The sequence below is a fragment of the Molothrus ater genome, chromosome 8 (genome assembly GCF_012460135.2).
Source record: "Molothrus ater isolate BHLD 08-10-18 breed brown headed cowbird chromosome 8, BPBGC_Mater_1.1, whole genome shotgun sequence".
Taxonomy (NCBI): domain Eukaryota; kingdom Metazoa; phylum Chordata; class Aves; order Passeriformes; family Icteridae; genus Molothrus; species Molothrus ater.
In genome coordinates, this window is record NC_050485.2 from 4,178,769 (window position 1) to 4,191,332 (window position 12,564).

At 52.4% G+C, this 12,564-nt stretch overlaps 1 protein-coding gene across 1 annotated transcript in view; it reads left to right on the forward strand.

Annotated features, from left to right (window-relative positions):
• The first annotated feature begins 3,196 nt into the window (after positions 1-3,196).
• Positions 3,197-12,564, forward strand: part of PRKG1 (protein kinase cGMP-dependent 1) — a 412,591-nt gene continuing 403,223 nt past the window's right edge. Inside the window, exon 1 of the mRNA XM_036404675.1 lies at positions 3,197-3,596. Coding sequence (XP_036260568.1) covers positions 3,331-3,596 — 266 coding nt within the window. The 5' untranslated portion in view covers positions 3,197-3,330. The remainder of the gene's footprint in view (positions 3,597-12,564) is intronic.

Consider the following 12,564-nt stretch of genomic DNA (forward strand, 5'->3'; position numbering starts at 1 on the left):
CACCGTTCGGGTGTGACCCGAGGCTGAGGGACTTGGGGGAGCAGTGTCACTCCCACCCAACAGTGTGACCGTGTTCACAGGGGTCTCAGGTTGGGGAGGAGATGAGGATCTGACTCCATGTTTCAGAAGGCTTGATTTATTATTTTATGATATATGTTACATTAAAACTGTACTAAAAGAATAGAAGAAAATGTTTCATCAGAAGGCTGGCTAAGAATAAAATAAGAAAGAATGATAACAAAAGTTTGTAGCTCGGGCTCTCTGTCTGAGCCAGCTGGGCTGTGATTGGCCATTAATTAGAAACAACCTACATGGACCAATCAAAGATCTACCTGTTGCATTCCACAGCAGCAGATAATCATTGCTTACAGTTTGTTCCTGAGGCTTCTCAGCTTCTCAGGAGGAAAAATCCTCAAGAAAAGATTTTTCATAAAAGATGTCTGCGACACAAGAGCTCACCCCGTTCCCCCACACGCTTGTTTGGAGCCATTCCTGCAGCACGGACCCCACGACCAGGCCCAGAGCAGCACCATTAGCTGAGCAATTCTTTATTTTGGGGTCCGCGGCGAATCACAGACTGGTCTCAGCAAGCCACGGCCACGAGGAGTACGGAGACCAGGCGGCGCCCTCGGCGGGTTCCTGGATCACCATCAGCACCCCGATGCCCGTGGTGTGTGCCTGGGGGAGCTGGGCCGCTTTGTGCCCGGCGCCGAGCGGCTCGGGCGGTGCGGCGGTGCAGGAGCCGCGGCAGGCCCGGAACAGCCTGCGGACCCGGGACAGCCGCTGCCGCCGCGGCTCCAGCTCCGCCGAGGCCGCCCTGGGCGGCAGCGCTGAGGGCAGCGTCTGCGTGGCCCGCTCCATGAACAGCCGCACAGGGGCAGCCCGCCGCTCACGGCCCGGGCTCTCGGTCTGCGCGTCTCGATCCACGCGTTCGGCAGCACGCCAGCTCTCGGGTGTCTGGGTCAACTGGTGGATCAAGAGCACTTCGGGCTCGGTCGGGGCAGGGGTGGAGGGTGTGGAGGGCACTGTCGAGACGGTGTCCGGCGTGGCCTTGCCCGAGCAAGCCACGCAGCTCCTGAGGCGGCGGCACTGCCCGCGGGCCGCGGTGTTGGCCGGCGGCGGCAGCGGCAGCGGGCTGGACGCGGCGGAGCGCTGTCCCCGCCCCGGTCTGGCCGAGCTGGGACGGCTCCTGGAGCTCTGCTGCGGGCGGGAGTGCCGTGAGGGCTTCTCCCCGCGGGCGGCCGGAACCGGGCTCTGGGACAGCTGCACGTGGAGGCGAGAGGAGAAGGAGACGCGGGAGGTGTGGGATGAAATGCTGGCGCCATCCTCGCCTGTCCCTCCAGCCCCATCCTTCAGCAGGTGCCTCTTGGACGGCTGAGGGGCGAGCTGGCCCCTCTCCATGGGCATCTCCATGGCAGCTATCCCGGGGAGCTGCAGCCTCCGGAGCGCGGTGCCCTGCGCTGCTGGAGGGCACGGCCCGGCATGCTCCCTCCACAGCCCCGGGAGCCGCAGTGCCACACGGGCCCTGGGGACAACACGACGTGGCCCCGTGTCACAATGGCACCGCGGGGCCCCGGTGTCACAATGTCCCTTTGTGACACAGGGCCGGACTGTGCCGTCGTGCTGGATGGGACAGGATCGGGCGCGGGGCAGCCCCTGTGTTCCGCTCCGGGACATTTATCCTGATGGGGATCCCAGCGCATCCCATGGAAGCTCCCAGGGCTGTTGGAGCATCCATCCCCTTTCCGTCCCTGAGCTCCCGGGAAGGGCCGCGCTGTCCCCAAATCTCGGCCCTGCTCTGCTGGGCCGCCCACGAGGTGGCGCTCTCTGCCCGCCAATAAAGCCCAATTATTATTAATAATTGTTAATTAGTTCCCCCTCCCCCCCAGCAAGGACTGCCTGGCCCCTTGGCCGCAGGGATGCTTCCACAGCTCCCAACCCAGAGGTTTCCAGGGCTGAGGAAAGCTGGAGGCAAAGACACGAGGGTGCAAAAACACCCCACCACCCCCATCTCCTTAAAAGAAAGAGACACTGCTAATTGATTTTTCAGCCCTGAATTTAATACTCCATTGTCCTCCAGCTCAGATGCTTTGCCCTCTCCTTGCCCTGCCCAACCAGACGGAGTCTGTCCCTAAAGGCGTGGCACAAGATTCTGTGGGTCGGGATGTGGACCCTGAGGGGTTCCTGAGAGCCCTCAGTGCCCAAGGCCTGGCTGTGGGGGCTGGGAAAAACCCCCTCCCATCCCCAAGGGGTTTTTTTTTGCCTGCAGCAAGGGGCTCCTGAAATCCCTGCTTGGAAACAAGAGTAGTTTGGGAGGGAAATGTGATAGGGGAGCTGATGGTGCCCTTTGCCAGCCGGCATTAAAAATTCATGTGCATGATGGGCTCTTCCAAATAAGTCCGGGAAGAATGAGTTCCTCCCTCCCTGGACAAGCTGGCAGAGCACTCCGGCTGCTCCCCCCTCAGGTGCCACCAGGGTGTCTGTGCTTGGGGACAGCATCTTCTTCCTTAGGGTGTGGGGTGCAGGTTGGGACGAGGGACAGCGTGTCCCACAGGATGGTGGGGCTGGGCTGGCATGTGCTGGGGGGTGACCTGGAGGGCAGGGAGCAAGGAAACCTGGTGGGAAGGGGTGTGGAGTCCTGGATGGGGAGGGATGCAGATAGCCGAGAGGGTGGGGAGGGATGCTGGGTGGGATGTGCGGTGCCCCAGCCATGAGGTACACGGGATAATCTGGGCAGGGAAGCATGGAGGGAGGTGTGCGAGGTGCGACCAACAGCTGAGGGTAACACAGCCTGGAACGAGGGGTGAGGAGAGAGGTGGGATGCTGATCTCCTTGGGAGGGGGCAGGATGGGATGCAGAGCTCCCGAGGGCCAGGCCGGGATGCTGAGCCGCTGCCGGGGATGCGGAGCTGCCGCCGGGGGCCGGGCCGGGCGGGCCGGGGGGCGGCTCCACGTGGCTCATTAGCAGGAGGCAATTTAATATTTATGAAGTGTTCTTGTTTGAATCCCAAGTCTTCGGCTCCAGTTACAAGGAGCTGCGTCACCCTGCGATCACATGGTAATTGTTGCTATTTCCAGGATCCCAGCCTCGCAGAGTGGCACAAGAGCTCTTTCCCCTTTTCTTGTCCTTTTTTCCCCGCCGCCTTTTCCCTTGTTGGCGGCTGTTTTCGGGGCGGTTTCTGCTCGCCCCTGGGCCGGCTCGGCGCTGCCGGCGGGCTCGGGGCGATGCCGGGGCCGCTGCCCTGAGCCGGGGCGGCCGCAGCCGCTCCCCCGCCGCTGCCCCTGTCCGGGAGCCGCTCCATGAGAGCGGGACCGGCCCGGCAGCCCCAAAATGACCGAGCTGGAAGGGGACTTCACCAAGCTGCTGCTGCTCAAGGAGGAGCGCATCAAGGAGCTGGAGCGGCGCCTGGGCGAGAAGGACGAGGAGATCCAGGAGCTGCGGCGGCGGCTGCACAAATGCCAGTCCGTGCTGCCGGCCCCCAGCCCGCACATCGGGCCCCGCACCACCCGGGCGCAGGGCATCTCGGCCGAGCCGCAGACCTACCGCTCCTTCCACGACCTCCGCCAGGCTTTCCGCAAGTTCACCAAGGCAGAGAGGTAGGGATGGCACCCCTTTTCCCCCGCTCCCTCCAACCCCGGTCCCGAGCGGGGTGGCCGGGACACCGCGTGCCCCCGCCCGGCATCGCCGGCACGGACCGTGCCCGGGGCGTGGAGCGGCTCCGAGCCGCCGGGAAGGAGCCCTGCCCCGGCATCGGACAGCCCGGAGCTCCCTCCCTCCCTCCCTCCCTCGCTCCGCTCTTCCCGTCCCCGGCGCGGCTCCGCTCCCGGGGGATGCTCGGCCGGAGCGCGGGGGGGCGGCGGTGCCTCCCCGGCGCTGGGAAAAGTTTGCGGCGGGGCCGGGAAGTTGTTCCGTGGCTGCTCGAGAGCCGCCAGCACCCCCGGCAGCCCCGTTCCCGGGGCAGGTGCTGCCACTCGCCCCGACCCCCCCCCTTTCCCCATCCCATTCTCCCCAAAAACGAGCCCACGCTGCTCCAGCCGCGCTTTGCCTCCCGGTGGTTGGACTCGCTGGTCCTGCAGGACTTTTCCCACATTAGTAATTCCATGATTCTATTTCCCTGTGTTGCTGTCAGGCACCCACTGAGAGGTTTTTTGGGGGGAGTATGGGGTCTGCATCACTCAACCCGGGGTCTTGGGGATCGTCCTTCTTCCATACATGTGGGAGAACTGGGGAGTGTGGTGCTGTGCTGGCTGCTGGGGAGGTGGATGTGGTGGAGAAGTTGTGTGTGACCACAGTGTGACCCTGCTTTGGGCAGAAGCTGTGCCTGGTCCTTCTGGAGCAAGGCACGGTCCCGTGTGCCCTGCGAGGGGTGATTTGTTTCAGCAGAGCCATTCCTGATGGGATCTGTGTGTGTGAATCCTCAGCCCTACCCAAATGTGTCCAGACCAAACTCCAGCCCTTTCCTCCTCTCCTGTGCCCTGCCCCTTGTTACTGCTCAAACGAGGAGCACTTGGCTTTGGGCTTTTTAAATTCAGTATTATTATTTTTTAATTCAGTATTATTCTTTTCCCTGCCTGTGGTGATTTAATAAAGCAAACTGCTGTGCCCAGGGAGGCGTGTTGAATGGGAGCTGAGTGGGTCTCCATTTGTCCTTCCCTGGGGCAGCACATCCCCATGCACCAAGGCAGAGGCCAGGTGTTCTGGATGGAGGAGAAACCACATCCAACTTTTCCTTTTGCTGTTGGTTTTTTTGGAGGCAACGATCATCCCGAGCCTCAGGAAGGTGACAGTGACCTGGCACCTGTGGTGAGGGCAGGACCCAGTGTCCCCACCATGAGTAATCACTTATTTAGAAGTTGTTAAACCTGCTCATGGCTCTAGTGAGGTTTAGTCCCGGCCTGAGGCTTTCCTGTGCTGTTCCCAGTTTGGGTTGGCAGGCCAGCTGCAGGAAAAGCTGTGTCCATGTGGTGCAGTGAAGGTCGTTTGGCCCATCCTGCACCATTCCCACCCTCCTCAGATGATGTTGCAGCAGGCAGGAGAAACTCCTGGTGGGGCCTGCGGGCAGTTCCAGGCTGGAGCTCCGTCCCCTGGCATCCCCCATGCCTCAGCCTCGCTCGTGGTAGCCATGACAATGGTAACCAAGCCAGTCTGGGATTGCTTTTGGGTTTTAATTCTTAATTCTTCCTTTAATTCTGCTTAATTCTTCTCCCGTCACGTTGCTGGGAGAGCGGCGGGCGGCTCCGTGGTGTGCTGAGCACGCTGCACCCACAACCTCCCTTTTTCCCCTGTTTTCCCCCCAAATCCCACCCCACCATGGGCTAGATTGAGGTGTTTTTTCAATGGGCGGTGTGTGGGTCCTGGATGTGGCTCCAGGGTGCTGTCCTGGGCTCAGGGAGCACAGAGCTGTGCTGCAGAGCTGTGCCAAGAGCATGATGAGCTCTCCTTGCTCCCAATCCTGGCAGGAGGCAGGGATGGCTCTGGCTGGTGCCAGCTCCCCTCAGTGTCCCCGGGGCTTTCTCTGCCTCTGGCATCTCAGAACTGCTGACAGCACCTGGCTGATTTATTTATGGGGGGAGCTCATGCACCTCCAGGAGTCTCCTGCCTGTGCTCCAGCAACAGCAGCAGCTCCCAGCTCTCCATCCCTCATCCCTGGGACACCTCTTTTCCCAAACCCACAGACAACTTCCAGACCATAAAACCCCCAAGGGGATATTCAGGCCCACCTGTTTTCAGTTAAATGCCAAAAAAAAAAACCCTTTTTTACCTGGGATCAACCTCCAAGCACTTTTCCACCCCTGAAGATAAAGATGTAGTTATTGACCATATAATTGGATTTGTTTATTGTGTGTAATATACACTGTCACGTGAAACTGTCAAGGAGTTGAAAGCAGCAAACTATGGGATGACAGGAACTCAAACAGGGATAAATCCCAGCTGAAAGTGGAGAATGGAGTTGGTTTAGATGTGTTGTGACTCTTGTAAGGCACCCCTGTCACATGCAGCAAGGTTGAAAAGGCTTGCAGAGATCCAAAAAACAGAGGTGTGTAAACAGAAAGGTGGTGAAGGATGTGTTATCTTTGGAAGTGTGTTTATGCTGTTGTTCCTTCTGATAACATAGAAATATAAATTTTAATGGCAGGAAGCATTGCTGTGTAGCTGGCCAGGTGTATAGAATTATCCATGTATCTATAGCCAATCTGTAAATCAGATTTTCTTTCAAAAGAGCCACTTTCTGTGCCTGTCTTCAAATTAATTCCTCCCTGTTGTTCCTTGATCAGCAGAGATGTGAGTGGAGAGTGGAGCTGCACTTCTTGTAGATGATTCCTTAATTTATTTATGGCCAGTGAGTTTTGCTTCACTTTCACCCACAGCCAGCGAGTGTTTCGGATCACACAAGGCCTCGGGGCTGTCTGATCCAGCACCTGCCAGGCCCTTATGGCAACACAAAGAAGGAAAACCAGTTTGTCCCTGTTTTTCCTGGCAGGGTGGGAGCCATCCATGGATAATGTAGCAATCCAGGCACTTTGCTAAAGTGATGCCCAGTTGCTAAGCAAAAGCACTGCAGATGATCAGTGATGCAAAAAAGTAAATGCTGAGGTGTGGCAAAGCCAGGACTAAGAGCTGGATCAGCCCTGCCTGTCCCTGCACCCAGAGCAATCCACCTGAGCCCTAATCCCACCTCCAGATCATCCTCCCAGGAAATTCCAGCTGCTGCCTGCCTTAATTCTGAGGTGCAATGTCTAATTCCAGCTAAATCCTGCTTATTTGGGACGAGAAGCCTCCTTCAAACCAGGGCAGCATGAAATGACTTTGGGAACTCTGGAATATTTTTGGAATTGTGACTGAATCTTTGCTGAAGCCCTGGCCCTGCAGGCAATTCCATGTTTTGTGTGTGGTTATATCCTCAGCTCCCCAAATCCAGCTTGGACAGTCCATGCCTGGGTTTTTCCATGCCTCTTTCAGTCTGACACAGTGCTGTAGGCTCAGCCTCAGCATCATTTCAGACAGGTGAGATTCCCCACCTTGTTCTTGGTAATTTACCCATCCTTCCTGGCTCCCTAACTTTTTCTGCAACTTTTTAATGGATTTTCCCCCTTTTTAAATTTTATTTCAGGAAGCATTTGCCACAAGATGGCAGTGGGGTCTAACATTTAAGGCAAGGTATTGGGGTGTATTGTGGTTTCAGCCTCCCAGTCCTGGACCAGTCCTCCTGCCTGTGGTTTTCCAGGTAAAATCAGACCTGAATCCTTGTTTCTCCTGCTTCCACCTGCCCTGAGGTGGTGGGGGATACTTTGCTGAGGGCGTGTGTTCACCCAAGGTGTTTAAACTCAGGATTAAAGGCTTTGGGTGGTACTGGGGATGGAGGATTGGAGTGGATCCTCTTGACTTTATGCAGCAGAACTTGGGATAAGCTGGTGCTTGCTGTGGCAGGATCAGTCCATCTCTGGGGTTTGGGTATTGCTCAGGCCAGGACCAGCCATGCCCAGGGTAAAAACTGGGCAGCCTGGGAAGTCTCCAGTCCAAAACTCAAGGCTGAGTCACCTTCAAAGCTGGACTGGCTGAAGCAGAGGTGTCCTGCACAGCCCTGTAATTCTCCATCATTTTCCCCCACTATAACGCTTCTGTCTCACAACTCCACCACCCCTGGAGCTGCTCTGTTGATGGCTCCAACCCTCTGAGCATGGCCAGGGGGATGTTCCCCCTCCCTGGAGCTGTGTCCTTCCCCCCTCAGCCCCTTTCTGGGAAGTGAGCTCTGTTAATTTAGCCATGATCTCATCAGCTGCCAGCCACTAAAGCGATATCGATCCTGCGCTAAGCCTGCCCGTGAAAAACAACCCAGCTGCTTCCCCACTACCTGGAACCGCTCTCCCTCAGGGCCTGGCCAGCCTGGAAAAGGAGCTTTTGCCTTTTTTTTTTTTTTTTTTGCTGGTGGGAGACCAGTGTGTGATCTGCTGCCTGTGTGTGACACTTCAGCCTTTAAGCTGAGGAAGGACAGTTTGGGACTCTCCTCGTGCAGTATTTGACACCACTCAGCAGCTGTGTCTGAAATAGTTCAAACAGGGAGCTTTTGCTGGATCTGAGGCTGCTAGTTTCTCTCTGTAAGGATCAGCATTACTTTGCAAAGCTCAGAGGAAGGATAGCAGTGATTTTGCCATTTATTACAACTCTAAAAACGCCTCTCTTCCTCATTTACTCGTCCCCAATCCGGTCCCATCCGCTCCTGATGCGCTGCAACAGCAAATTCCTTGGATGCTTCATCCCTGGGTGATCCCCACCAAAGATCAGAAGGATTTTATTAGCTGGAATTCTATTGGCAGAGGAGGAATTAACACTGTCCTCATTGCTTGTTGTGTTGGGAGAGTGTGGCTGCTGCAAGGGAGGGAAATACAGAGGGAAGTTTGACAGGGATGCTTAAATTTGGGGAGAGCTGGAAAATATTCCAAAGAGAGCTATGGAAGTGGGAGATGGACTCTTTGCTTGGTCCTCATTTGGATGGAGAAACTTGTGGCATGAAGCAGTGAAGATGGGGGGGACAAAGTGAGTTGTCACTGTGGGGAGAGGTGTGACATCAGCCCCTCGAGAAGTCCAAGGTCAGACAAATGAGCACAGAAGGGTTTTAGAAAGGGAGAGAAGCAAATGTTTATGGTTAATCAATGGAAATCATTTCCTGTCTTTTAATTTTTAATGGGCCGAACTCACTGCTCCCCCCCTTTCCCTGGGCATCGCTTCCCTTTGGTTTACAGGAGACCTGAAAATCGAGCCAGGATGGGGGGAAATTTGGCTCCCAAAAGGCATCAAATGGTGCCTTTCCACTGGGTACAGCCTGGCGTCTGTCTGTCTGTCTGTCTGTCACCAGCAGCCCTGGTCACCCAATCCACCTTTTCCATCGTATCCCTTGGTTGCTTCCTCACGGGCCAGGGCAGCACAGCAAGAGCAGCTAAACTCAGCTTGCCCTTCCAAAAATAGTACAAAACAGGTATTCATTTATATACAAACATCTGAAATTAAATAAAAAGTGTCAGATTAATTTATATATAAACACGTGGAATAATAAAAAAATAAATTATTAGATGCGATCCCTGGTCCTGGTGAAGAAAGGAAGGGCAAGATGGCAGGATTATTTTTTTTAATTATAAAAATGATGATTTTTCTGCATGGTTTGGGATGAAAACTTGGAATCTTTGCTGTGTGTTTCTCAGGTCTGCCCTGAGGAAGGGCACACTCTTGCCAAGGGAATGGGGCAGTGCCCATCCCTGGCTGACGCAGGCTCTGTCCCAGCGGCGTCATCCCAAATTCTTCCTTCAGCCTATTTTTAAATGCCTCAAGTCAGGAGGATTTTGGAGCCTCCCTTGGGGCACCAAACCACAGGCCCAGAGATTTCAGGGCAGCTGCCAGATCTCCATGTCCCCCACCTTCCCTCTGCCTGGAGCTCTGCTTCCCAACCCCTGAAAACCGGGTTACATTGGTGGGCTCTAAACCTCAGCTGTGCTGCCAGGCAAGGCCACCAGAAACTGCTTTTCCCTCCTGGATCTTTGGTGTGAGTGGATTTATAAAAATACAAGGAGCTGGGAGCTGGGACTGTGTTGTTTTTCTGCAGCAGCTTGTGGACATCTCTTGGTTTGGAGGAGAAAAAGGGTCCTGTGTCCTTCTTGCTGCTGTGATTTTAAAAGTGGCCCCTGGATGCGGTGGTGTAAAACTGCTTGGCCTCACTCACTCTTCATTTGGCCTCTTTTATAATTTCTGTCAGGTTTTTTTTAAAATCACTTTCTTCAGAATTTTTGTATCCTTTTCTTCAGGATTTTTGTGTCACTTTTGTCAGAATTGTTCTGTCATTTTTGTCCCAACGGTCCCTCAGGATGGAAAAGGTAATTCTCCAGCAAACATCCCCCCGGGTGATGAAATCTTATCAGAGGAAAATGGGATAGAAAGGACTAAAATAAAACTCAGAGTGCCTCTTTCCTAACGAGAAACTTCAGGAAAAAGCCTTCCCAAGGTTTCCACTTGGTTGTGGAGCTGCTGCAGGTCCTGGAAAATCTCTGACAGAGCTTTGGCAAGGGGCTTCCTGAAGGGCTTTCCCCTCTGCTGTGACCTCCTGAGTGGAAAAGATGAGGATTGCTTTTTTTCAAATAGATTTTTGTTTCTGTGTCCTGCTCATGGGTGTTCTCAGAGCATTTTTGTTCCATTAGTAAGAAAACCCTGTAGTCACAAATGAGGCAGGAGATGCTAAAAAAGGAGGGAGGGAGGCAGAGCTCAGGCCCATGGGTGGTGGAAGGAGCTGGGAGGATCCTGGGGAACCACAAGGATAAAGGATTGAGATAATTTTAAATTTAAAATTCCATTTTTGGGATTTAATTCATGTTGGGGGGCTGAGCCTGAGCATTGTGAGAATTGCTACAGGAGAGGGGGAAAAGCTCTCCAGTAATGGGATCAAATCTCTTCTGCTTGACTCAAAGGAGGGTAAATAGATTTGGCTGTGATTTTCTTGGTGATTCCTGGTTTTGAGACATTTTAAGGTGTAAAATGGGGTGAAAACATCCATCTCATGGCACTAAATTAATGACAGGCCAGTGGGGTGATGGAAACTCAAACAGCAGCTACAACAGGGGGGAGAAAACAAAGAATTATTTAATATAAAATACCCAGAAGGAAACTGTGCAGGTGGGACACAGGTTCAGGAGAAATACCTTAATATTTGGGGTTCCTGGCACAAAGTTTGTACTAAAGGAGGCTGTGGTTGATTGATTGATTGATTGATTGCAGCAAGCACAGCAGAATGGCAATTTTGAGTTGTTTTCATTTACATTTTACTATTTCTTGGGAGTTTCTGTAAAATCCTCCCAGGTAAAAATCACCACCAGGATTTAAAGTGACCAACTAGTATAAAAATTCTGCTTTAAAAAAAAATTTAAAAATCTATTGAGCTGTTTTAATAAGGGATCAGATCCTAAATCTGGGAATTCCATTTTCTATTTATGCATCTGCACTGTATTGCCAATATTTAACTTTTTGTAAACTTTTAAAAAAACTTTTTAAAACTCTTTAATCCATCAATTTCTGAGGAGCTGTGCTCTGTATTATTTTTCCTGTGATGTGTGGAAGTGGGAAGGATGACTGGGAATAATTCCTTGAGACCCCAAAGAACTACAACCAAATCCTCTGAGTGGCTCAACACAGAATTTTGGTAATAATAATAATTGCTTGCAATATTAAGCCAAAATTCAACTTTTAAAGCCTGGAATTGGTGGGAATAGCAGGAAGTAGTCCCTTAAAAATACATCCCCAAGGTTTGTAAGGAATCTTAGAAGTGATTGTGGAGCAGGGAAAAATGCAGGGAGAGACACCTGGGGAGTTGCTACACTTCCTAAAAATGGATCTTAAAAAAAAATAAATCAGGAAGCTGGAAGGAATAAATACATCCAGTGTCCCCTCTTGCTCCAGCCTATGGGTTCTTTTTTTACATTCATAGGAAAATAAATATGTGCTTGTAGAAATACAGAAAGGTTCTGAAGGTTTGGAAAGGCAGAGTGGACAAAATCTGGGGAGGAGCTCTCTGGGAAGGTGGAAAAAACACCAGGAAGTTGCTTTATCTGGGAAAATGTATATAAAATATACATTTTTATATTTATTTAAATACCAAGGCTGTATCTCCAAGGTAGTTTTGCTTCCCATCTGCCAGCCCACCCAAACCAGTCAGGGATTCTGCTTTTTCTGCATTTGATGTTTGCCCTTTTCACAAAGCCTTGGGGGCATTTCTGAGGCCATTTCAGCCTGCATGGAGGCAGGAAAAAAAATCCCCAAATCCGCTCTTAGAGGGGAAACTTTCATGGAATGACACTGAGAGTGTATTTTATCAATAGACAGCAGCCCCCTCCTCGGCTACTTTATTTCTGCTCTGCTCTGTCTCAGAAAAGGATTGTTCAATATTAAAAAAAAAAAAAGAATACTAAACTGAAAGCAGCATGAAAGGTGGTGGTTGTGGGGTTTTTTTCTCCCCCCCATTGATTTTCATGCTGCTTTATGAAATGTGTGTCAAGTAAAGGGTGAAATCTCTGCCTTGCCTTTCATCCCAGAATGCAAGGCTGGGCTCTCCCTGCCAGGAGCACGTTTCTCACTTTGATCTGCAGCTTTATTATCCCACGTCCCATCCAGGGAAAAGGCTGCAGTGCCTTTTGGGAAGCACACTCCAGAGCAGTTGGTCTCCCCTGCAGAAACCTTGACATTTCAGATCTTCTTCCCCACATTCCTCAGCACTGCTGGGGCACAGAGACTTGAAGCTGGATTGAAATTTTTCCCTCCCTCTAAAATAATCACCTTAAAAAGAAGAATTTCAAAGTGTTTTATCTTTTGATAGGAGAATGCTCGTGGCAACTTCAACCAGAAAGTTGTTCTTCTGTGGGAAGATGCTGCAAAAATCTGGGTTGAGCTGGTGTGGGCATTATGAATATTACATTTTTTACTCCGTTATTCCAAATGTTTGGAGGCAGAAAAGCAAAAAAGGAAGTGGAAGTGGTACTGTGGATCAACTGAAGGCTGGTTTTAGAGTAATTTTGGGGTCTGATTAATCCC